Raw genomic sequence first — 26,079 nt, 5'->3', positions numbered from 1 at the left:
AATTTGACAAATTCATACAAAATTATTCAAATTCATACATAAAGTATTGGAAATTGAAAATTATCATATTTTTAGTACTAGAAAAATTTTAGCCTATGTTAATTAATTTAAATTAATAATGCTACACATTTTTCATCAAAATGACAATATGACAACATTAAGGTCCGTAAATATAGACGTTTAAATAAAATAAAACCAACTATCAGAGCTAACCCTGTATATCCCAGCTATACCTTAGTTATAATTTCACTAAAGCCTTTGTAGAACAATCGTTTCGATGAATTTTATATGAATATAATAGAAATCATTTAAGAAGGTGAATTGTAGTGGTATTAGTGAATGTGTGTGGGGTGAACTGACCAATAGCCATCTATTTACCAGAATAATTGTTTATTATATATTGTTTTGAATAGAGTGGTCACGGTGTCAAATCCCACTGGTTTCTGCTGGCCAGACCTTGAATTTGTGACTCCATGTCGATCGTTTCCTATCAGAGTTTGCTAATTTATCTGATTTTCATTGAAACGGTTGCAACAAATTGGCAACCTTATCAATTTTCTCGCAAATCTCGAGTTTTCAGTAATCTTTTAATTTCGCTAAATTGTATAAAATGCTGCAAATTTACAAATTCGGCCATTAATGTTAATTGATATGTATTTTCTGAATTTGACCATAGGTGTTATGTATTTACTTTGTATAATACTTGTATCAAATGAACAATGTTTCTGGCCAGGAAGGCGCATTGGGGTTACCTGTTAGGCCTTCTTGGTATAGATTAAAAAAAAATCACCAACAGCCTCACTCATACTCAGGGCCGACGAGAGAGGGAGGGGGGGGGAAGCTGGGGTAAAGTTCCAGGGCCCGGACTACTCGGGGGGGGCCCTTATCGGGATAATCGACTAATCGATATTGATATTTTATATTATTCTACATAAAAATACATATTTTTATTTTAAGCTAAATGTTTATTATTTTTCGATCCGCGCATTCTTTGTGTTCATGTGAAATCGTACCTATTATATCATACTTTCTTATTCAATTATTTTAAAAAATAACAACCAACATATATGTAGATATTTTTCTAATAGTTCTGATAGTTATTTCGCATATTAAAAATAGATTTAGTTTTTTTAGTTTGTCGTTGGGCCCGGGATTCCTCTCAGCGACCCTGCTCACACTATTATTATTCTCCTGCATAAATGGTTTCTCCTATAAATGCAATATACCACATATAATGCAAATATGTACATACATGAAAATAATTATAATGGACTATCTGAGATAAAAATACATATGTAATCGTATGACATTTGCATATAATATTCGCCCACAGTTGCTGACTTCAATCACAGTTGTGGACCACAATCCTTTTTCCATAAATGCATGTCATTGTGACTTTAAAATGTTCAAATTTGCTTTGAAAATGGAACCGCATAAAACTGTGCACGGTCGTACGTTATATTTTGATGCCACACAATGGGTTCATCGCCGTGAATGCAATTTGCGGAAGTGAATTGCGACATGAATTTCGCATGTAGAAAATGATCGTAAATGCAATAAAGTGTGAGAGGTCGGCCGGGTGGTAGTTATATTAGACATATTATACATAAAATAGTTTCCTTCGTGTGGATTATTGCCACTGGTGTATATCGAATTTCAATCAAGCGTTATTACTGTGGCCGAGTAGGAGGCATTTTGTAGCACCCGGCTACAATTTCGTCCCGCTTAATTATATTGAACAAAATTAGATAGGGCAAATCGACGAGTAGTACGTGGAAATGTCAATTTCGTTATGTGTACGTATATTTACGAAGCGAAAAAAATAAATCCATTACCCTCACCACTATCGTAGGGGAAAACTTCCCGTAGCTTTGGCGGTCAGCCGTATTGACGTCAGTATAGAGCTTTATTCGATGCGATCGGCGATTTGCTTTTGTAGTCTCTTTTTTATTTTTTTTGTTGTGTATTATTTTCATTTTTTTCTTTATTTGCCCCCACTACGCCCGTGTGTACATTATAGACCATTAAAAACAATGAACAAAGACATAGTGGTTATTTTTAAGTTTATTTGTGCCTGTGTACCACCGGCCTAATATATTTTCTATCGATCTTGTGTGTATTCGTGTGATACATCAACTTCGAATCGTTCGATTGAAACTGACTTGAATGGATGAGTTGCGATATTGAATTCAATTGTCGTAGCTTCTTGATGTGAGCGGCATTGGGCATTTTTGAAACAGTATGATATATGTATATTTATGTACATAATATAGGTTTTGATTATTCGCAAAATTCATTTTGATTGTTGTTGTGGTATGTTTTTCAATTTCGGTGAGTAAATGTTGTTGTTTTAAGTCTTCTACACACGAATGTAAAAGATTTTAATTTGTTTACTTGAGAAAATCTGACAAAACGAGTGGGTGGTGGAAAGTCAAACATATGTATAAGGCTACTGGCCACTGGCGGAGCTAAGCTGTCGTCGCCTCCAAAATTTTTGGATTCTTAAACGTTTTTATTACGATTATTTTTCACCATCGAATTAGCGGAAGTGATTTAAATTTCAATCCGTGACCAAACCATGCAAAATGGCAAAGTTTCAAACCTATCGGAAGAATATAGTTGTAAACTAAGAATAGCATTGTAAAAATATCGATCACTTGTTTTTCGTGTGACACATCCTTAAAAATTGTCCAACAAAGTCAACGTTCCTACTTCGTGTCATTAAGCATTGTCAATATTTAAGACATAAATATGTACGTAGATGTTAATAGCAGGTTTCTTATTGTTAATTGCATTTTTTTTACACATTTATAAATCTTTTCGGCACGTTAATAATGTTCTGATGCAGTACAAGTAGTCACTCCGGTTCGTTCATGAAAATACTAGTTTTTTCAATCACGAACTATTGGTTTTAGTTTATGTGCCAAGAGTCAAAAGCTATCTTCAAATAGTCTCACCAGGTGTCGCATGAAACTTTTAGCTGTCAAACCTTTGGAACGTCAAAAATGAAATCCTGTGGAAACTACATTAAAACATTGCTATAATTCCCGTTTCTGCCAAATTATTAAAAATATTACGATATTAGTTCACAGAGAATGAGCAAACGATTCAGAATACTTAAACTTATGCCTAATAGTTTGTGCTTGAATAAACTATGTACATAGTTCGTTTGTTAATTTATTATTTTGTGTGAAGTTTATCTGGGCAGATTGGTTCGTGTATGAACAAACTAGTAGTCAACGAATGAAATGTACACTTGGACTTTTAACATATCCATCTTACGGATTTTGAAAAAATCACAATGTTGTTTATTTTTTAAGAAAGCAATTCTAAATTGGAAGACAAATTAGTCTGTATGTAGTTGATAATTACATTTGTTATTTGGAATATAGAATTAATAGTTTACATTATTTATAAGAAGTAACGTTAACAATAAATGAGTAATATCTTTATTAAAAATAAACAGATCATATATTATTCTAAATTTTTAACCCGAATATAGTGTAGAGATGTCTTTTGGACATACATACATATGTACTATTTATATATGCAGTAGTTGAATAAATTTTTTGAGGAATATACAATGATTTTGTAAGATGAATAGTCTTGTATGAAATCATTTCACATTTAGTATCATCCAAATTTAATGTATGTATGTATATATGTACATATATAGTTGGTCCGCTGTAGGAAGACTCTTAGACATTGATGTATAATACACATAGATAGGCCCTGACGTGTGATTTTGGTCGGAGGTCTTGTCTTCACTAACTGAGGGGTGCGGGGGGTTTAACTAGCGGGGAAGTTGGGAAAAAAATGTTTTTTTCCCTACGACGCAGCGGTACCTACTGTGCATGGTACCTACTGTGCAGGTAGAAACTGTGCATGCGCCATGTATTTTGCATGCGCCAAAAAGGAGACCAGTATAAGACGTGAGGGCGGATCTAGTGTATTATACATCAATGCTCTTAGAACATTGTACGTGCGAAAAGCTATTGGTCGAGTGGGGTGAAAGGTACAGCATGTACGTTTTACCTGTGTCTTCCTACAGTGGATGGTCTATAGCAGTTTTACAAAATGATGCAACCAATATGAATAAGTTATTATTCCGAATAACATATTGACCACCGCATCTTTGCAAAACTTTTATTTTTGCAATCTTGTAAACAGTACTCGTATGATTCGAATGGACACAACTCAAATCCAGATCTTCTCAGTATTGACCCAGGCGTTCTTCTGGTTATAAATATATCAAAAATATTTGCGTGACGTGGTTTGAATTACACAATCATAACGGGTTGACAAGTGATCAATTATGCAGACTGGGCCAAGATTGGATTCGACTCGTTACCAAAATTGGACGTCAGACTCAATTCGAACAGCGAAAATCGAAAAAAGAAAAGCTAATGCTTTGTTAGTCAGACCGATACGCAATAAACCCATTGCGACCGACAATGTCAAGGCGATTATTACCGATTTTATACGGACAATCGCTCACCGAAACGAACCGAGCGACATTTGGAAAGGTGCGACTTCGAGGCTACGTGTAATACATATAATACATCATTTTATTCCATCATCAAGTCATAACATCGAATAATTCACGGATGAAAGCGATCGCGATAGCTCGCATCGATATTTGTTTAATATAGGTATAATTATCGAGATAATTACGAAACCAATCAATCAGAACGAGTGTCGATCGCCTCCGACTTTTTCGTATATCTATTATAGATGGTTAAGTGTTGATTAGGTTTTAATTTGCAAGTGAAGGGATAAAGGGATGAGGCTCTTTCCGGCTGTATAAATTAAGGCAAGTTAATTTATCGACGGGGTTAATGAATAGCAAATTTACATATATCTTGAAAATTAAATAATCGATTATCCGGTCGGCCAATTATTTTAGACGCTCCAATTGAGTTTTCGAACGAGTTAATATGCATGTCATAGAAACTTCGAAGACTTAATTAATGTAATATGTATTCAAAGACCAGTTCAACTCGGACTATATTTACCCTTTAAATCATATTTCTATCAATTTAAGACGAGCCTCTATTTATAATTTAAATGAATATTCAATTAATTTATGTATGTAGTTTAGCAGCTTTTATGATTTAACTAATTTCACAGATTTGAAGCAACGTTATCATCAATCATGAACTGCTGCATGAAAGGCTTTCCAACACACTTCTATTATTTCCTATTCTGGGTAAAGCTCATTCGTCTTATGAAATGTCCCAGACATTTTCCTTATTACGTTAACCTATTACACTCGTTTGTCTACCTTGCTTTCCTGTAGTCTCCTGGGTACCATTCGAGTATCTATGTATCTCTCGTGTCGTATCTTTGGTCCGATCTTCTAGCAACACGTCTCCTCCCATTGCCATTTAGAACTCTTCAATGTTGGCAACATCTATATAATAGATTACCTTCGCTCTATCCTAGTGCCTACCTGCTGGGAGCACTAGGTTATAATTCCCTCGAGTCACGACGTAGAGTATTTGGGAAAACATTTTTACAAGCTAAGATCCGTTTATTTTATCCAGCACTGCACGTCAACAGCTCGGCACTACTTCAATTTATACTATACAGCATCACCTGTTTTCGCCATGTTCATACTTGTTTTGTGAGGAGGCAAAAACGACTTACATACACATCAAAGATCGCGATGAAATGGCGCAATATTGCTTGCGTCGTATCTTCGAGTCAATGTTGTCACAATTATAACGTTTCCAAAAATATTCATATGCACACTACAGCACTTTCGTTAGTACGATACACTCGCCACCATGACGTATGAATAATTCCACAATGGCCAAAGAAAACTGTTGCTTGATACGTTTAGGTGATATGTACTGCTGTATCATATGAATAGATAGTTTCGGTTGCTGCTGTTAAGTTTACGTACAAAATATTACGGAACATCAATGTGTATATAGTTTGTACCAAATAATATTTTTTCGTCCTGCTATTACGATGCAATTGCCGGCTTGAGCTATACTGGTATAGACGAACCTTTACTGGTTGGTTTGGTGAGCAATCCTCAAATTCTCGCAAAATGTTTTGTTTTATATGCCGCAGTTTGTTCACTTATCCTGTAGCACGTACCAATTTGATGACTTCGTCACCGTTGCAAGGGGCATCAAAATCCTCAACTAGATTAAAATATGCTGATCTGGTTGAGAGATTGCGATCGTTCTAATATTGTATTTGTTTTTAAATATAGATTTATTTGTTTCATATTTTATCTTATCTTTGTTTATTTTTGCATCTATGTTTTTTCTTGATGCTTTTTTTTTGCTTAGACATTATGATGACTTGCAATTACATATTTTATGTTATTGTTACAAATCAATACACACTCGTCATTACAAATTTGATCCAATGCGACGGGTGTACGTTAACGAAATACAGAATACATAAACAATCAGAAATCAGAAATACAGTAATACATATACAATCAGAATATATAGCATATAACAATTAATCAGAAATAATAATCATAGAGACATCTATGGATTATTTTTTTAGATTTTTTTTTTGTGTACAATTTTTATGCATATAATAAATACGAAATTATAGAAATGTAAATAGAGATATCTATAGATTTCAGATTACTGTGTATAATTATTACAAATTATACACAGGCAGATTTTGTGACAACAGGTATAGATCTGATACCAATTTTCAGGAACCGTTTCAGCAATGATCAGATAAAATTGGCAAACTCTGATAGAGAAACGATCGATTTGGAGTCACAAAACCCCCAAATCTAACCAGCCGATGGCGAGGACTCGAACCTTTGACCTCAGTGGTGCTAAATATATACGCTACCACTAAGCCAAACTGCCGGTATATATATATATAACTGGTCTACCTCACGGGCCCGAATGTGAAACGCCCGAAAACGCAAATATCGGAAGGCTTAGATAGAAGAAAGATCTTAAGTCGAAAGATAAAAAAGGGTGCATGGTAAGCGGTACATACTCACTTAATTTGCGCGAGCAGGATACAAGAGGAACAGGCTTTTCCTCCCGTATTCTGCGCGCGCACATTAATACGGGAGGAAAAGCCTGTTCCTCTTGTTCCTGTTCTATCCTGCTCGCGCAAATTAAGTGAATATGTACCGTTTACCATGCTCCCTTTTTTTTTGATTTTTCTACTTAAGATCTTTCGATTTTTTATCTTTGCCTTCCCATATTTGCGTTTTCGGGCGTTTCACATTCGGGCCCGTGACGGAGACCGATGTATAACGTGGGTCCGTTATGCAAATCTAGTTTTCATTTTAGAATCACCAAACTTGGTATACTTTTTCATGGTGCTCTAACTTAGACCGTGCATTAATAGATGGTTTCTTCGGAACCAATAAATCATACAAAAGTTGTTGAAAAATTGGACTCATTCCATCGGCTGATGACAGGCCGACCTGAATATGAATACACAAACTTGATCAAATAAGTTTCACAGTAACATTGACGCTAGTTTGTTCATTGATTTCATATTTATATTTTGGGAAACATCGGTTTGCATAAATAAACCACGGAAGACATTATCATTTACCACGATGCGATAAGTTGCAGTATCAACGCCCGGACCGCCACGCGAAAGTTCAACATGCCCGCGATAAAGGGGTTAAACGGGAATGTTTATAGCTTCACCTTTAGATAAAATTTAATTAACCATTAACGTTATTGCTTCGTTGCATTTAAAACTTTTATTTAAATTGATCACATTGTTGTGTGTGAATAGACGTGTGTGCGAGCACATTGTAAAGTAGGTCGCGCACTCTTTCGTGTCTGTTAATATTTAAACCATCGATCGGACGTCATCAAACGTTTGCATATCGAATTTCACTTTAAATGTACTTACATTGCATGACTTCAATCGAAATGTAATTTGATGTTGTTTTGATGATATTTAGACAAATCGGTCAAACTTCTCGCGAGGTTATGATCTTGAGCAATCAGCGTCGAAGATAATTCGTCAAAATATTTACATCAAATTGATTTGAACGACGTAGCGTCAAGTCCGTATTTAGACACATTACGTACATACATATTTTAAACAATTTGTAACATTAAGTTGAGGTACATTTACATATATTTGTAAGCAGGAGTAGTTGCTATGTTGCTTTCACTGACATAGATAATCTGACAGAAAACACTACCTGAGTATTTGGACCTTTGATGTAATATGCTATGCATATTTCATTTTTACTACAGGTGCCATGACAGGTTGCCCCAAACCAACGACTATAGTCAAACTTATGCTTTAAATGGGCTATATATTTAACAATATACAAATTTTACAACCAATTTGTTAGAATGAAGAGGGTTGCCAATTTTATTGGATCCGTTAAAACAATTAAGTTAAATCTCGATTAAAAATATCGAAAGGTAGATCTGGATTAAATAACCACCCAAATCTAGCCAGCAGCGTATATAAATCGAATAATTACTCGATTCTGGTTGGGATTGGAACCTCCGACCTCTACTGGTAAACAACGGCTTATATAATGCATGCATTTCATTTTTTATTTGATAAATGCGTCAAAAAATTTCTAATACAGCTCAAAAACATTCCAACAAGTATGAAAAATGGAAAAACAATACAGAAAATAAAATTAATTTCATGTTTGTGAGAGTATTTTTTCAACGTGTAGTAATTTAAATACTGTCACTTGTTGCGTCCGTGTGTACACATTTCAGCTTCGTGTCGACTCCACATTTCTAATATTCTTATTGGGGACATTTAGCGTCAATAATATTGACCCATTTACTTCTATCTATGTTATTATTGCTTAATACGTCAAACCATCAATATCTCCACCTTACAGGATCAATAATATTGATCGTGTAAGGTGCCTACATATACATATACATATCTTGAAACCCACCTCTAATATACTAACATTTGTTGCTTTTATGTATAAAAACATAATTTTGCCTAAATCTCTGCCTTTCCTTATAATGTTTGCATAGGCACAATTCTTAAGATTATTATAGAACATCAATCATTGATGTTTAATACACTAGATCCGCCCTCACGTGTTATACTGGTCTCCCTTTTGGCGCATGCACAGTTTCTCTTAGTAGGTAGGTAGGTAGATACCACTGCGTCGTAGGGAAAAAAATCCAACTTCCCCGTTAGTTAAACCCCCCGCACCCTTCAGTTAGTGAAGACAAGATCTCCAACCAAAGTCACACGTCAGGGCCCATCTATGTGTATTATACATCAATGACATCAATAGTTTGTTTGAGTTCAAATGATTTAACGAGTTCATAAAACTTTGAATTTTTTAAATTAATATCTAGGCTTGACTATTATTCAACATATTGGCAACACTGTTGGTGACGTGAAATATAGGGTTCGGTGATTATTGCCCACAAAGCGCTCGCCCAAAAGTCACTAAAATCTGCATAACGGAATATCTGGCAGCCGAAAAGTCCATCATACTAATGATAACTATCAAAATAACGAGAACTCGAGTGCCAAATTTTCCGTATTCGCGATTTTCATGGCAAAAATTGTCTTTTGGGCGATCGCAATGTGCGTAATAATCAAATACCGAACGAAGCCGGGTAAAACCACTAGTTTATATTAAGTTTTATTTGTTATTTGAATGGCTCAAACGCTTAAACATGGCTTATCTAATAGCAAACATTAATTTGTTTTTTTTTTTATTAAATTTATTTGAATATTTGACGACAACCAATCAGAAATGAATTTGACGATAGCCAATAATAATTGAATTACACACACACACAACGAACGGTCTTGATTTTATATACACTTAGTTTTTTTATGTGGCTCGCTAGTAGCTTTAAATTTAAATATAAATATAACAAAAGATAATCGTTAGATGTAAAAAAAATTGTTCTCAATTTTTGTATTTACACATTATATAATATGTCTAAATTGTAGTACAATACCTATTATGCAGCTATGTTTGTTAGCTTGTTCTGAATAAAAAAAAATACTCACAATGACTCACAGAATTTTAAAAACCCCTCCAATAATAACCTTGCAGTTGAAGTTCTGTTGTTCAGCACTGATCACATTAAATATGAAAGAGCCGTAATTTGCGTTGAATTACGTGCAGTGCAACATAATTGAGATAACTACAGTATGTAGTCCGAGTGATTTTCAAATTGTCTACTAATTTTTCGTACAGTTTGCCACGTTTATATTTTGTCAATAATTTCCATGTATCGATTCACATTCGATAGAGCGTGTGGGGTCTCCACCCCGTCCTCATTTCGAACCCACCCTCGCAATACGCATATTCACCACTGTCGGCGAAAAACATTTGTCTTTGTCGTCGTCGGCGACTAACAGAAGTTTTCTGAAACCCGCGATGAAAAGAGCGACGACTGAAGAAATCCCAGAGATCTCGGATGGAAAGCCGAGCTTTTGTCACCGACGTGTTTTGCTACCCCTTTTTATCGGTCTCACATCCTAAGAAGCCTTTCTCTCATCCCTTGAAAGACATCGAGTGTCGCGTTCCAGTTCGGACGAACACCTCTGAAGTTCTATTTTAACGTGTCCCAAAACTTTTTTGGTCACAAATAATGTTTATGCCTAATATAATTTCACAAAGTTAATAATTTTCACATTCTTATATTCGATATATGATGCACATACACATTCATATTCAAATCTTCATGACGAATCTTCTTAGCTTTGAAGCACAAAAAAGCATTAAAGATTGTATATAGATTTGTATACTTCATTTAGTAAATCTTCTTCGATGTTTTGACACGAATGAGTTTCCGTTGAGTGTACCTAGTTTTAGATAAATAAAATTATTTAAGAAAAGTTTTTCCTCAAATTTCCTCTTCATCAACCTTTTTCTTCCAGGTCGAGTTGAGTAGTTGACTGTACATATATCCATAGGTCGCTGATTTATATCCGGCTCGAAGGACCATGGAAAATTTCGTAATGGATACTAAATAAAAATCCTTCCTTTCTTATTGAATATAAATTAATTTCCTTTTTTATTGAAGAAATTGGAGAGGAGCTGCCGGTTCGACTGGCACAGGTCGAGTTGAGTAGTTGTGAACAATAAAATTATTATAGCTCGCTAATATTAATTGCCGGTAGTCCTCTATATATGTATATATATATGTACATACATACATGAAATATTACAAGTTTATGTGGGTAGTGGCCATAACACTATGAAGATTGTCTACCATTATTTGAAAGCATTTTAATGACCTTTAAATAGTTGTCCATAGGCCTTAGATTTTATACGTTTTGATCAATATTTCTATCATATGAATCGACTACACTCAGGTCTCTTTTTATGTGACTGATGATACCGCATAAAAACAGCTTACGTAGAAAACGTAGGGATGCAAATTTTTAAGAAAAATAAAGGATGCGTTCCAATGCGTTTGTAATTAAAGTTTGTAAATGAGGGAGATATAGAAACGCCCAATCTCGACTGGTTCGGATCACATTATACCGCGGTCTGAGTTTTCACAAAGCAAGGCCGGTTGGGCCTACATTTTACCTTCCTCAACACCGACACGGATACATGAACGTCCGAATTTTTTTTAGAATTTGCATTAAATATAAACCTTTATATAAATAACGTTACCCAAACCTTTAAATCGAATTTTGATCAAAAACAATATCAATGTTATTTTTTAGAACTATTCTAAATCTTATGTGTAAAAAAACTGAAAATTAATTGTTTTTTTTGGATTCACCAGGTTTACAAATTTGTATAATTGTCAAATATAAATTAATTTATTTCGATATAATTAGTTTATAAAACGCTGTCTTAGGATAGAACTCTTATCCAATTAATATTACAATATTGATTAGTTGACTTTCATCCAAAATGCGAACGTTTAGCCTGTGCTTAAAAGGTTTATCCTGTACATACAACATTGGTCGAAATGATTTGTAATTCTATTTACGTAGTATTCATGCGTAATATTAATTAGTGAAGGGGAGTACGGCGTCTATTGGGACAATGTCGTCTAGGACTTTGTTGCCGTTGTTGTCGGGCAGCTGATGAGCTAATGCAGGTTGCCTGAGGGAATCCGAGGAAATGGGTATCATAATTGGTACTTGTGTGCCAGAGAGCGAACCGGAACCCTCAGTGTACAACGAGCGAGCGCTTCAGCACCACTTTCTACAACGGGGACAGAGGAGGCTCGTTTACGGTACCTACAAGCCCTTCATATGCATCCATTAGTCGAATTTTAATTTCCATTTATGTAGAATCGCTGGCGTAGAAAGCTTTTCCATGTTCCATATTTATAAATATTTTCGACTGATATTTGATTCCATTGGATTGAATAAAATAGCATAATCATCAACAATTAAGTATATGCAAAAATCTCTTATAATTATATTAAAAAATACTCAAACATTTTAAAAATTTTGTAGGTTTGTTAAAAGTTTTTCTTGAAGATTTATTATTAAATATAAAAAAATTTCACTCACAAACATAATCTAATGAATCTTTTAATTTTTCTGTTCCAGGAATAAAATGTCCGGTTTGCAACAAATTCGTCCTACCGGACGACATAGAATGCCATCTGATGATGTGCCTAACTAAACCTAGACTTTCATATAATGGTATGTATAATAACAAGTCATAGTGATATTTTAATTTATATAAATAAATTATTATTAATACTTATTATCATTTGGTAATTTCAGAGGATATACTTAGTGATTCAAAAGGCGAGTGTGTAATCTGCTTGGAGGAACTATCTGCCGGGGATGTAATTGCTCGCTTGCCATGTCTTTGTATCTATCATAAAGGGTAATTTTTTTTGCTGTTATGCTTTTCATTTAATTATTGTATCGCGCTATAATTAATATTGATGAGGTTTTTTTTCATTATTTCAGATGCATAGATCAATGGTTTGAAGTGAATCGATCTTGTCCCGAGCACCCTGGCGATTAGTGGGTACATTATTTGATGCCTAGCAATGATTGTACAATGACTCAAAATAATTATATATAATATTATTAATAATAATAAAGTGATATGACGTGAAGCGAGTGGGCATCTGTTGCCAATCCCATTGAAGTGGAATGTGATTTCTTCTTGTTGATATGTGACATCAACGTTGGTTCCTTCAGAATGAGTGATTTTGCCTATCCTTTTGATCGTCAGTGACCTTCAAGAGTTCATAAGTGATTTGCTAATCTCAAATCTGTTTTCCACAGACCGTAGTCATTATAAAGTGCTGTGCTTTCACTTATTTTGAATGTGCCAACGTCTGCCCTAATTTTAGTAATATTTCTAATAAATATTTCAAATGAATATTCAGAAAGAAGACTGTTACCAGAATTCTGGTGGGATTATGTAAATAATAAAGTTTTCAACATACCATACTTTGAAAGTATATACAGTTTTACCATCGACAGCAAATAACATGCATCTCATGTATTTTATGTAAATGATGAAAAAGTGTTACTCATTAGAGAATTGTTAACCAATAATTTACGTTTAGATTAAGTATTTTGCAAGATTTTTGATACCCACATGCTTATTGATTTAAATTTCTTAGTCATATAATTATTTAAAGTGGAATTGCCGTATGTAAAATGGTTCTCACAAAGAAAAGTCATATGAATGATCGGAACGAGTGTCACGCTGGATGGCTGACACGTTTTGTGTGTGCTAAACAAAATATTTTTGATACTTTCATATCGAAATATAAAGAAAAATTTGGTTATAATGCCGTGCACATATACTTGATACCATTTTATATTTGTGGAGATTCAAAAGGTATACAGCTTTCGATGAATCAGTAGCTTTTTACAAAAATTTCTGTCCAAACGTAAATTTGTTATGTAATATATATGTATGTATTTTTTGTGATTATCAACCTGTATATTTGTTTTTTTCATGTATGTATATGGTTAGTGTCGATCATTGAGGAGGCCATGATCCTCGTTAAAATAGAGAACTGAAAACTGTGGCTGTTGCAATTTATTTCAAATTTATTGTTAATTGATTTTTTTTGTGTGAATATTTTATCGGCAGCCAAAGATTTGATTAAACGTTAACTTTTTTGCAGGTCTTAGACCTCCTGATGTTGATCATCTAAACTGCAAAAGTAATCTTATAATATTAAGAATATATATTGGCAGGCAAGCTTTTTCAAAATTATTACTACGTTGTTTCTATCATGGTTTTTTGTCGTTTTTATGAATTCTCAAATTTTAAAAGCGTTTCATCAAAATAGATCTGTGATTTGTTGTATGAAGCAGTTAATAAAATGATTATTGGTGCTAACAATGGCACTAGAGTTGCAATGATTTTCCCCTCAAAATATTTTTATCAGTCAATCTACATACGTCTTGAAAAATGTGAGTGTGGTTTTTTGTAAACAGAAATTTTTTAGAGATTATAATAGGGACAATTATTATCCATTTTACTTTATATCTTTTGTCAGGTAAAATGGATCATGCATTATGTAAATATGTAACTACCGTAATATTATCTGATAAATAAAAGTGATGTTTTTATTTTAGTATTTTATTTTTACAATTATCTGCACAGACTTCCAATTCTTCATTTAAAGCAGTATATGTATTTATTTACGTATTTAGAATAATATTTCACTGCTTTTTTTTTTAATTACTTCATAAAAGTAATTTTTTTTCTCTATTGTTCAAGTCTATAGCTACTGATGATATTGGAAAATCCATCCTTTTTTAACTTAATTAATACTGCAATGATTAATTAAATCTGCGTTTTGATTACTCCTAATAATGTATGTAGAAAATATTCAATGTCTAAGTAAAACTGAAGAAGTAATCATTTTCTAGCTCTTCAGTTGTAGTTGGAAGTGAATATATGAATAAAAGTTTTTATGTAAATTTAATTGAATATATTACATGGAGGAACTTTAGATTTAAAATATTAAAGCAACCGTATGAAAAAATTTACATGATAATATAATTTAAAACGAATTTTCTTAAATATATATATATATATATATATATACATACTATCATAATTTTGTAAAAATTTGTAAGAACGGACTACAATAAAAATTTTACTATTTTAATTTAATAATTTTTAAAATTTAAAATTTATTTAAAAAATAAACGGACAAGTGGGACTGCAATAAAAAATTTTTTAGGAGGGTCGTTTTTTATATTTTTGCACATCACTGATGAAACGAAATTCATGATTCATTTTTATTCATGGTGTGCATTGCCCACAAATCACCTGGAGAGGCTAAATTTAATTGATATTAGACCCAATAAAACTACTTGAAACAGTGCCTTGCGTATATGATATGCCATAGAAAATAAAGCAACAAAATTAATAAATTATAAAGACATTTCCGTCAAATAAAATGTAATTTCAGATTTACAAATAAGTGTAAGAAATGAATTACATTTATTAACAATATGATTTATACAAGTAGAATTTCATTTCCTTCGTGACGATTGTACTGAATAATAGTTTGAAAATATGTATTGATCTGATTGTTTTCAATTTCAAACGGAAATTAAGAATTTGAGACATAAAAAAAGATCGTACATTTTTTTAATATAGTTTTTTACCTATAGGGAATCATCACACACACACGAATATGCACAACTTATGCATATCCGAAGACACAACTCTCGACCCAATTGACACACCTGACAATGACCAAATGCAACAAGTGCTCTCCACAAAAAACTGTTGTAAAGCTTAAGATGTTCTCTTCATTTCCTACTCAACCACCAGTTGGTTATTCGGTCTACACAGCTACGTGGTAAAAGTCGAGCTACCTATTCGCGCTTAACTCAACATATGTATACGTGTACAACTAAGATAACCATACCATTATGGTAATTAAATACACTCTAAAGTACAGCACGGGACGCATACGCGGACTCCAGCGGTGAGAGGCTCATATTTACCCCACAAGGGCTGCCCATACTCGGTATGGGCAGTTTGCATATGCAATTTGTACCTACGACATGGTCGAGTTTGGTTCACTATCCTGTGAGTTAAGACTGGTTCGACCATGTTGACGGCTGCTACTTTATTTCCTTCCCGTTCACAGTTCACAGTAAACGGCGTGTTTACAACAATATCGTCCTTTAATTACTTTCAACCCCCCCATAGTACAATCCTATTATTTCGACAAATTTCTCCTACGAGAATTACCGGTATCAATTACTGTCAATACAAACATGAAATATTGTAACGTAGGAACATTATGGGGATTATCCGCTGTCTAAGTGCATTCAGGGATTAACAATGGAGACCCCCGAATTGGCCTAACAGGAAAGTGGCAGCTGGACTTCTCAGAACCCGAGAGCGTGAGCGTGAACTCACTTAAAACTGTATGTGGCTAAACAATGGATCGGGGAAACTGTGGTGCGCAACTTGCCCTTTATAAGGAGGTACTTAGGCCATATCAGATCATTTTGGAACGAGCGCTGGCTGCGCGTGGACCTCTTGAATCAATCAATAAATGCTGTGAAGCGACTTTGGCCTTTCATTTGGATCCTCAACCCACCCTTACGCAACACTTCAAGGGGTGAGGTACGCTGCGATACAGATTTGGCGTACCTGAGAACGTCTAGTATTTTTTTTTCATGTATAAAACTGGTTCGGTGATTACTGGTCACAAAGTCACTAAAATCTCTATAATGGAACATCTTTCGGCCAAAAAGTCCATCATACTAACGATAACTATCATACTAACGAGAACTTGAGTTTCAAATATTGCGTATTCGCGATTTTAATGGCAAAAATTGTCTTTGTGACCACCGCAATGTGACTAATAATTCAATTACCGTAAAACTATCTAAGAAAAAAACATGTGCCGCGCCGATGCGGTGCAAACGATCGAAAAGCGCCAGGCAGACTGAACCACAGATTAACGACACGTGTACCTTATGCGTGCGCACTGCTCGCACTTACAATAAGCGAAATCTACCCGAAGTCCCGACATACCTACCCTGTATACGTTCTGTGCTTCTGATACTTAAGTTCCGAATTTTTCCTTATTAAATTATTAAAAACTCGCCAGAAAGATCCAACTCAATTTTAATTGTGGCGGCTCGCTTATACGACATGGTCGAGTTTGGTTGCCTTCGTGCGAGTGGGGACCAACTCGGCTGGGTTCGGAGAGCCACTACTCACTCTGCCTTTAGCTGTCATATAATAAACACGTGCATTAACATGCCAGTCGTCTCATTCGTTCATCCCCCATATAATAATTACCATTTTAATAATTGCATCTGTGCACATCGAAAGGTTACTCGTCATCTGATGTGCAATTTTTCATTCATGAAGTCGAAAATTGCGTTTAAAGCAGCCATCCAGTTAATCTGTGGTTCAATCTGTCTGGCGCTTTTCAATCGTTTGCACCAAACCCGTGCCGCGCACCTCTTTGTGTGTTAAATTGAATTTATAATCCTCCCCAAGTACATACTGATACTTCCTTTATCCACATTGACATACGTAAAATTTATATTTAACAATCAAAGTTTTGTTTGAATTTATAAAATTCGCATTATAAGAATAATATTAAAATAAATTGGCAATATTGAACGATCGGGTGCGAACACCCCACAGAGTGAACAACTGTCAGTCGTGGGTTGGCAGCCATGGGCGAGCGGTGTCCGCTGGTCGCACTGTGGTCTGTTATGGCCGCGTCGGCATGGCGGTGCAGCCGGAGCTGCTGTTCTTCGATACCTTCTCGCATGATTCGAGCGAGGTGAGTCCGAGTCCGAGTCCGAGCCCGAGCCCGAGCCCGAGCCCGAGTGCGACACCGCGTGCCCCGCGCCAGCCCCTGCCCTCCTCTCCCCTCCCCTCCCCGCCCCGCTCCCGCTGCAGCCGCCCCGTCTCCCCCTTCTCCGCATCCGGCTTATCAACCCCGCCTTTTACCCAACTCGCCGGCATTAGTGTCACTTGCGTTTCAAACACATTCCAAATCTTGTGTGCGAAAGAGATATACGCATGTTCGCTATATTGGCGTCTCTCTTGTGCATTGAACACAGTTGTGTATCGTTTCACTCGATACCCCAAGTTGACGTTTAGATGCTTCATGCATCAATGACAGTTCTAGGAATTAAATTCGCTATGCGTCATATTCACAATTTTGATCTCAAATAGCCTCGTTTTTTATTTATTTATTCTCTATATAACGACACCATCAAAAATCTTAACAGTATGTTTTAGTATAATGAGTACATAAGATTAAAAAAAATAATAAAGAGCTATATAGCTATATATATATAACGCTAAACATTATCAGTATCTGATACTAAATTTCAGTTTGATAGTATTCAGTTTTTAAATTATCTAATTATATATAAGTACAAACATATTTGAAAATAAAGTGGTCAGTGATCGATTCTGAGTTCGGGCAAAATCTCGAATTTTACATGATCACAAATCTTCATATATTGTTACTACGTATATAGCTAAAGTATGTAAAATTGGTGCAGGTGGGAAAATTTACTATGTATAAACAGGATTGGGTATACTATACATGTGTACATTAAATTAATTAATTGTAGAAAATAAAGAAAGCGGTGGTTTCATTTTCGCAAGCTATTCCTGTACATATGTTGTTTTAGGCTTATGAACATTGACACTTTTATGTATGAGTTTGTAATTTGTATTTTTTTAGGAGTTGAATTTAGATCTAGTTCAGTTTCCAAAGCCGGTGTATGTGTCTGAGGTTCGTATCATACCTTTGGGGGCTAGAGTGCAGGGTGACTTCCCCGGGGGTGTGCGACTCGGTGCTACAAATCCAACTCAATTTCAAATTGACTTCTTCGTCAATGATTTGAGCAAACCAGGCGCTTCCACTTTTGAAACCCTAGGCAGCTTAGAATATTGTCAGAATGGACGGATTCACATGGATTGCGAAGGATCGCCTGATCGTCCTAGACAAATCCCGACGGATGGTCTAGTGTTGAGAGGTGAAATTTATACAAATGGTTACAATTTTGATATGGAATTATTTTTAAATGTTGATTTATATTTTTGTTTGCAGGTTGGTATACCACTATAACGCTGGCTGTGTATGGTACTATTACGAAGAGCATCACGGAAAAGGTTGGATCGGGACAGGGGAGCGTTGCAGAGGTAGTTCCGTCTCCGGTTCCCGTGCCTACTCCTCCAGCTTCTACTAATACAGCTCAACCATGGCCCGACCTCGCTCCCAATCCTGACACATATCCTGCCTCTAACTACTCTCAAGATAGTTACGATCAACCGAATTATCCGTCGGAATATTACAATCAGGACGCACCAAAAGATCCAAGGGCGTCGGCGTATCATCATTCGGCAGAAGGAGGCAACAATATTTGGGATGGCAGGGATGATAAAGACAGGCCTGATGGTAATCGGGATAGGGATAGGGAAGCGACCCATTCCAGAGATAAGGAAAGACCTAGACACAGTTCTTTGGGTAGAGATGGATTGCGACTAAGATCTAGATCCAATGAAAGAACGCGAAGTCGGGAAAGAAATTCGCCACGATATTCGCGTTCGAGGAGCCGCGACAGGGACTATTCTTCTATAAGATCGTCTGCGAGAGATGATACTTTTCGACGTGAAAACTCTCGAAGTCCTGGTTATAGAGATCGGGAAAGAGGTTTATCGAGAGATAAAGATTGGGATAGATCGTACAAAAGAGAAGATTATAGGAGACATAGACAATCATCGTACGATAGATCAAGAGGAGGTTCTTACGAAAAGAAAAGAGGATCATCTTACGAAAAACGAGCACCTTCTTATGAACGTAGACCGCCTTCTTATGAAAACCGAGCTCCATCATACGAAAAACGTGGCTCATCTCACGAAAAGCATATGCCTCCTTATGAAAAGCCGCCACCGTCATTTGAAAAGAGAGCCCCTTATGATAAAAGTGCTCCGTCGTATGACAGAATGAGAGAAACAAGTTATGATAGCAGATCTCGTTCACCTGGAAGAGAGGATCCGCGCAAAAGGCCTAGAACGCCTCCATTTGAATTATCACGAAGACCGCACACTCCTGTAGAGATTACCGCACCAGAAAGAGATAATTTGAGTCCTGTAGATTCCGTCATGTCGGATGATGAATATGAACATGGTAAAGGTAAAGACGATGGCTTCAACAAGAAGTATAAAGTTCGTAAAATTCAGCCCAAAACTGAATCTGAAAAAATTCATCCACCGTCTAATAAAGATGCCCCTGCATTCGATTCTACTCACATAAATATTGTAAGTGTCAAGAATGAAGTCCAATCTCCACCTACCATCAAAATCAATACACCTTTAGATTCTCCATGTCCGGCTCAAGAAGATAACGTTTCAATGGATACTGAACCTTTTGAGCCTATTCTTTCCGATGAAGATATTTGTGATGACATGGAAGGAACGTTTGTAGACATCGAATATGATATTGGTGAATATTGTAGTATCGATGATGGACTTAAATGTTTTAATCCCTTTAGAGCGGAGTGGCAACAGTATTTTCCAAATAATAAGTCTCCCATGTTTCTCTCTAATGATAATGAAAATCCAAAACACGTGATGAATTTAAGTATACCGGAACTATGTAATTTGAGTAAAAACTTTCAGAAAATGTTTGAAATCATTACTGATCTGAAGAAAACTGATGGAAAATTTTCCCATAGTAATTTCATCCAACTTGCAAGTGAAGATAAAGAAGAGTGGGTGCACATATGTGAAAAGCTTCCTTCGTTGCTTAGCAATATTTCAACTGAAAGTGACATTTTTTATAGAATTTTCAAAGTTGAAGATACGAAAGAAAGTTCCGCTGAAGACTTTAAATGTATCGTTGATTACTTGTTGAACTTCTGCAAAGTAGGCTTAGATTATGATCTCGCTTTGTCTCAGACGCAAGCAATATTCAAAATTAGGCATATCAAATGTGGCATAAGACTAATTGAAGCACTGTCTTCTCAAAAACACAACGAACTGATAGTTACAACACTTTTGAACAATAACATTGACGTGTATACTAAACTATTAGAACTGTATTCTAAAGATCATATGGCTTTAAGTATAAAACTTATGATATTGAAATCACTCGACGCTTGCTTGGGATCTGAGATCACTATTGAAAGATTTTTAATCGATCGTTTTTTCGATTTATTTCATGACTCTGCCGAAGACCAAAAATCTGATATCAAAGCGAAGCCTGTGAATTCAGAATCGTTGAGAAATGGTTATCAGATACTTATTATTATGTTGAATAAAAATCCTCTTTCTCGAGTGAAATTCGCCATCAATGCACTGATAAACAAAATTAATCTATTCGAACTTCTGAAAAAGCTCCATGAAAGTGTGATACAGCTGAATACTAAAGGAAAAAACGGACAAATAATATCCGAGAGTGAAATTGAACTGATTATTAATTCTTTAGAAGAAATCCTTTGTGTGTATCGTAACGGATCATTCGAAATGTCACAACCGAGAAGATTTTTGCCAGTTTCTGCACAATTCGACATCAAAAGAAGCTGCATGAACAACGTCCTGATAGATTTTTTCAACATACACAAACTATTAGAGACCTGTTTGTATTTGCTGACCTGTCCTCTTACTTATAATTATCCAGTTATAACCAATCCAATTTATGAAATATTAGTACATCTCGTGAATAGTCACGAAGGTTTAACATATCTTCTCGAAAATATAAAGACTTGTGATTTATTATTTCAAACGTTGATGCAGCCGTATACTCAACAATCTGAAGAAGATCAAATGATGCTGTTGCAAGATGTTAGCAGCTGTACTTCTCTTCAGCAGTTGGGCTTGGAAATTGGATATAAGCTTCAAGCATTGTATTATGTTCATGCGATATTTGATCTTCAAAATGGAACAGATGTGGAAGAGACTGAACTGTTTGATAAACTACATGGATTGTACTGCTTAGGATTCGGAAATGTTGGAAAATTGGCTTTGGCTAGTGTTCTCGGCATGGGCGACAATATTCAATGCCTTTTGAATATATACGAAAAAGATATACATAGTAAGTCTCTAGAAAAAGAAGATAGTGCTATTGTGAAGAAGAAGTCGCCGACTAAAAATTATGCTGTCGATTTGACGGTTTCAACGATACAGTTCAATTCAGATGTAACGTTTTTGAAAAAGTATGGACGGAGAATATTAAGTGTCGCTAAGAAGTTTGATATCTTCGAACAGAGTATTGCATCAAACCTGCAAGAAGTTCTACCATATTTGAAACCACTTGAAAAGCCGAATGTATTCTCCAATGATAATATTTCCGATATAGTGGATGTATTGTCAGGATCGATCGAGCACGTTACATCTGCCCCGGGAGATCTGATTACATGTCTTCGAGTTCTGAAGTACTTGGGAATACCCGAGTTCGAAAATAAAAAGATGCCACTGAGCGAAACGCCCAGAGCTGAATTTACCGAATTGAAATACAAATATGTAATATTACAATTGTTCTCTTTGGACGGTGTGTCGCTACTGATCAATATTTTGGAAAAGCTGTGTAATCATTTTGAACAGCCGAGTTTGCACACTGCGACTTTGGTATCGATCCACGGCTTGCACGTATCAAATATAATCCTTCCTAGTTTGGAATTGCTCAATAAAATGCTCACATATGTGATTCAATGCAGAAATACTCACTTTAAAGATTTAACGTCGATACCTATCATATTGCAAACGTACAATTTGATGTATTCCTATCCAGTTTCTGCGGTGAGTTATAAAATGGCTCAAAAAGCTTGCCGGGAGTGTATCGAAATACTTCTGGCACACACACAACCAATTGCCGACGATGCTTCCGAGACTGAATCTATCCACAAATCTCTATGGACTTTGCTATGCAATGAAATCATTAAATATATTTTAACCGGACCGTATACGTTTGTGCCGGGATTGCTGGTGTTTTCCGAAATACTTCCATTGCCGTTACCCATTCAAACAAAATACGCCCTGACTGAAAGTGAGCTCTCAAATATGGTGAGCAACCGAAAACTGTGGTCAGCACACTTGCATACACTCTCTTCAAACTTATCGGAAATGATACAAAGTATATCGTTATCCGTATGTCCACCAGTTATTCAACTTTTACGAAGAGTTTGCATACAACTTACTGATCTCGCTTCTAATATGGCACTGTGTGTAACCAGAGCGGTGTTGGACCTGTTTATATCGAATATGTGTACTGAAGCAAATATATTACCCCAGCCGGTGTTGCCTTTAACCTATAATGTTGCGAGGATTCTAAATTTCTTAGCTTGTCTGATGACGCATCCTTCAGTCAAATGCACTACTCTTCATTTAATTAGGCAGAGTACGTCGGTACCCAAATCGGAAGATAAATATTCTTTATTTATTCCACTTCTGTGCAGTGTTTTGATGACTACGAATGATGCACAGTCTCATATACAGTCTCAAGAATGTGTTATTAGCATCATAAGCAGTCTTTATGATTCGGAAATTACCCTATTAACTCAATTTGACTCAGTTCCGCCAGTGAAAAGTGAGAATCAAGACGAATCAACTGAAAATGTTAAGCCTGTTATGACGCCTGAAATTTACCTGACTAATGCTGTGCCTGCAAAAGATGTATTAATTGCCTTAATAAATGCATCTTTAGAGTACCTGGCGAATGAAAACAACTTGCCGTCGCTGACTTTGTCGATATTGAGAACTTTCTTCTTGTTGACGGAGCATGATTACGGTTTCAGTTATTTCAAATTGTGTTTAGAAAAAAATAAAACTGTATTTCCTCAATTGTTCACCAAATTAGTAAATGGCATCAGCAAAGATTCTCCGGAATGTTTGAGTACGCTCATTGAATTGCTCAAAGTTTTACAATCGACGTCCGAAGACTTGGAAGCAACTGAAGGGTTGCAATTCGTGCCGAGGACTAGCACTTTAAGTATACACGACGTTGCAGAAATAATAGGCTGGCACAGAAACAAAGAACAACACCCAATATTGATATTGGAAAAATTTTTGAAAGTAAGCATTTTATAAAATAAAAATTCTATACTGAAATCTATTGTTTGGTTTATTTTATCATTACTTTTTTATTAGGATGTGAACGCAGATGAAGAACTTCAATCTCACATTAAGCTACTTTTAACATCTTTATCAACTGTAACATCGCCGTCTAGTGCAGAATCGTTGACGTTGCCTATTCCACCGGTTCTCGGAACTCCAGAACATCTTGTAACACAATTCAGTGGCAGATGTCTGTGGACTCAAGGAGATGCACAAGACGAACGTCTCGGCTCTACATATTGGCTCGGAATCGCACCGCTGCAATCCGAAGACGATGTAATAGAAGCGGAAATGGTATGTTACAATTTTTTAATGATGAATTCCAAATTGTCAATGTATTAACTTATATTTGCTTTCGTTTAGATTCCGTGTGATCTTGCCGAATTGACACGCACGTATTTAGCCGCTGGTACCGATCTCGTAGCGGAAGCTGAACGTTTGTTACATTTACCTCCAGCTGTGCCAAGACCTCCTTCAGAACCACCATTGTTCCGCACTAAACGATTACACGTCCCAAGAGACAAAAGACCTTACGGTATAATTATTTCCATTGCCAATTTTGTTATATGTAATGTACGTTTCTAACAAGTACTATATCAGTTGTAGGAAGTACAACATCCAGAGTGCAAGTAGACGCCTTCCGTTCTCGTCCTCCTAATACATCCAGACCACCATCGCTTCACGTAGACGATTTTCTTGCATTAGAAGGATGTGGTGCACAACCGACAGGTCCAACTGGCTACAATAAATTGCCAGCAATGGCATCTAGGTATATTCATTTAATTTTGTCATTGCAATTCAATTTAAGAACTGTTACTCAATATCACTTTTATGATTTCAGAGGACGCGGCTTAAGGTCTCGGGGTATTACCGTAACCGATCGAGGCAGATTTGCTTCTGCAACTCCCACGACATCTACGATTTATAGGTAAAATTTTGTGAAGATATTACTTGTGTAATTATGAAGTGTAACACTAATCGACTTTTGTAAATAGCAGACGTGGAAGAGGTGCGTGGTCGGCCGTAAGCTCTACAACAAACAATATATCTGGAGAAGGCTCACCTCCAATATCATCCCACTTTGGCCGCGCAACAGGCTCTCAACATTTTCAATCACCTTTGATGCAATATACGGCCAGTCAGTATTCAGGTTTGTAGACATTCAAGAGTATTGTTATGTGTTATATGAGAGTATTTCGATATTTGTTTATGTTAATGTAATCAACAGGGTCTGTCGGATGGAGCGGTGTCAGTCGCGGCAGTCGCAGAGGTCGTGGACTTCGTCACAGCCGTGCGTCTTTCCTCAGGTAGCACCCACTTCTGAACAGGATCAGACTGCCTCCGTGATCTTGTTGCTCGCGCTGATTGAATTTCTTCTGCCATATTTCAATTTTCTTATCCTTTTGCACTTTGCAAGTATAAAGTGTGATTTATACGCTAGTCTTTCCACCGAATTACTTTGTGTGGAAAACTAACTAATATTGACGATGTCTTATCACATTGAATCAAAGTATTAATAGTGGTGTAATAGTGAATTTTGACTCACATGTAGTGCGTAAAATGTTCTATTGTAAATTTCTATTATTGAATTGACATTAATGCGATGATTTTCATAAATACAAATTAATAATTGTTTTGTATAATATGTATATATATATATATATATATGTGTATGTATATATACATATATGTATATATATTTAGACTTGTGTGCTATTATGATTCTTTTACTTTTTAACAGTGACTTTTATCTTATTTATATTGAGAATTTAACTCTGTCAAAATTATAATAATGTATGTATAACTTGTACACTTTGATCGTATACCGGAGTATAGTCTATGATTAATCAATTTGTATTGTGCATGCATTACGTGCCGTATATGCATCTGATACATTTTTGCGACCCGTCGTAATGTAAGCAGACAGTGAATCAATGCATTTACAAATGATAATCATAGAGTATAGTCCGTCTATAATATTATGACGAATGTTAATTAATAAACCTTTTTATTATTATTGTAAAATATCTTCACAGTGTTATACATATTAAGTGTTTTTTCTTCATCTGTATTTCTTG

At 35.6% G+C, this 26,079-nt stretch overlaps 2 protein-coding genes across 4 annotated transcripts in view; both read left to right on the top strand.

Annotated features, from left to right (window-relative positions):
- LOC143915791 (E3 ubiquitin-protein ligase znrf2-like) overlaps positions 1 to 14,508 on the top strand; it is a 98,331-nt gene extending 83,823 nt beyond the window's left edge. For 2 of the 3 annotated variants that reach the window (XM_077436604.1, XM_077436603.1), the window contains exons 2-4: positions 12,502 to 12,597; positions 12,682 to 12,787; positions 12,874 to 14,508. In XM_077436604.1, the coding sequence (XP_077292730.1) occupies positions 12,561 to 12,597; positions 12,682 to 12,787; positions 12,874 to 12,931 (201 nt within the window). In that variant the 5' untranslated portion in view covers positions 12,502 to 12,560 and the 3' untranslated portion in view covers positions 12,932 to 14,508. Of the gene's footprint in view, positions 1 to 12,167; positions 12,180 to 12,501; positions 12,598 to 12,681; positions 12,788 to 12,873 lie in introns of those variants that run through there. The other variant, XM_077436606.1, reaches the window with a different exon arrangement.
- A 3,081-nt stretch (positions 14,509 to 17,589) lies between these two features.
- On the top strand, positions 17,590 to 25,663 carry vir (VIR_N domain-containing protein). The gene is made up of 9 exons (XM_077436602.1): positions 17,590 to 17,711; positions 18,630 to 18,924; positions 18,999 to 23,959; positions 24,035 to 24,295; positions 24,365 to 24,536; positions 24,602 to 24,770; positions 24,843 to 24,929; positions 25,000 to 25,151; positions 25,230 to 25,663. Exons 1-9 carry the CDS (start codon positions 17,655 to 17,657, stop codon positions 25,310 to 25,312), a joined length of 6,237 nt encoding a protein of 2,078 aa, XP_077292728.1. The 5' UTR covers positions 17,590 to 17,654; the 3' UTR covers positions 25,313 to 25,663.
- The last annotated feature ends 416 nt before the right edge of the window (positions 25,664 to 26,079 follow it).

The sequence above is a fragment of the Arctopsyche grandis genome, chromosome 8 (genome assembly GCF_051622035.1).
Source record: "Arctopsyche grandis isolate Sample6627 chromosome 8, ASM5162203v2, whole genome shotgun sequence".
Taxonomy (NCBI): Eukaryota; Metazoa; Arthropoda; class Insecta; order Trichoptera; family Hydropsychidae; genus Arctopsyche; species Arctopsyche grandis.
This window is presented reverse-complemented; position numbering and strand designations above follow the sequence as displayed.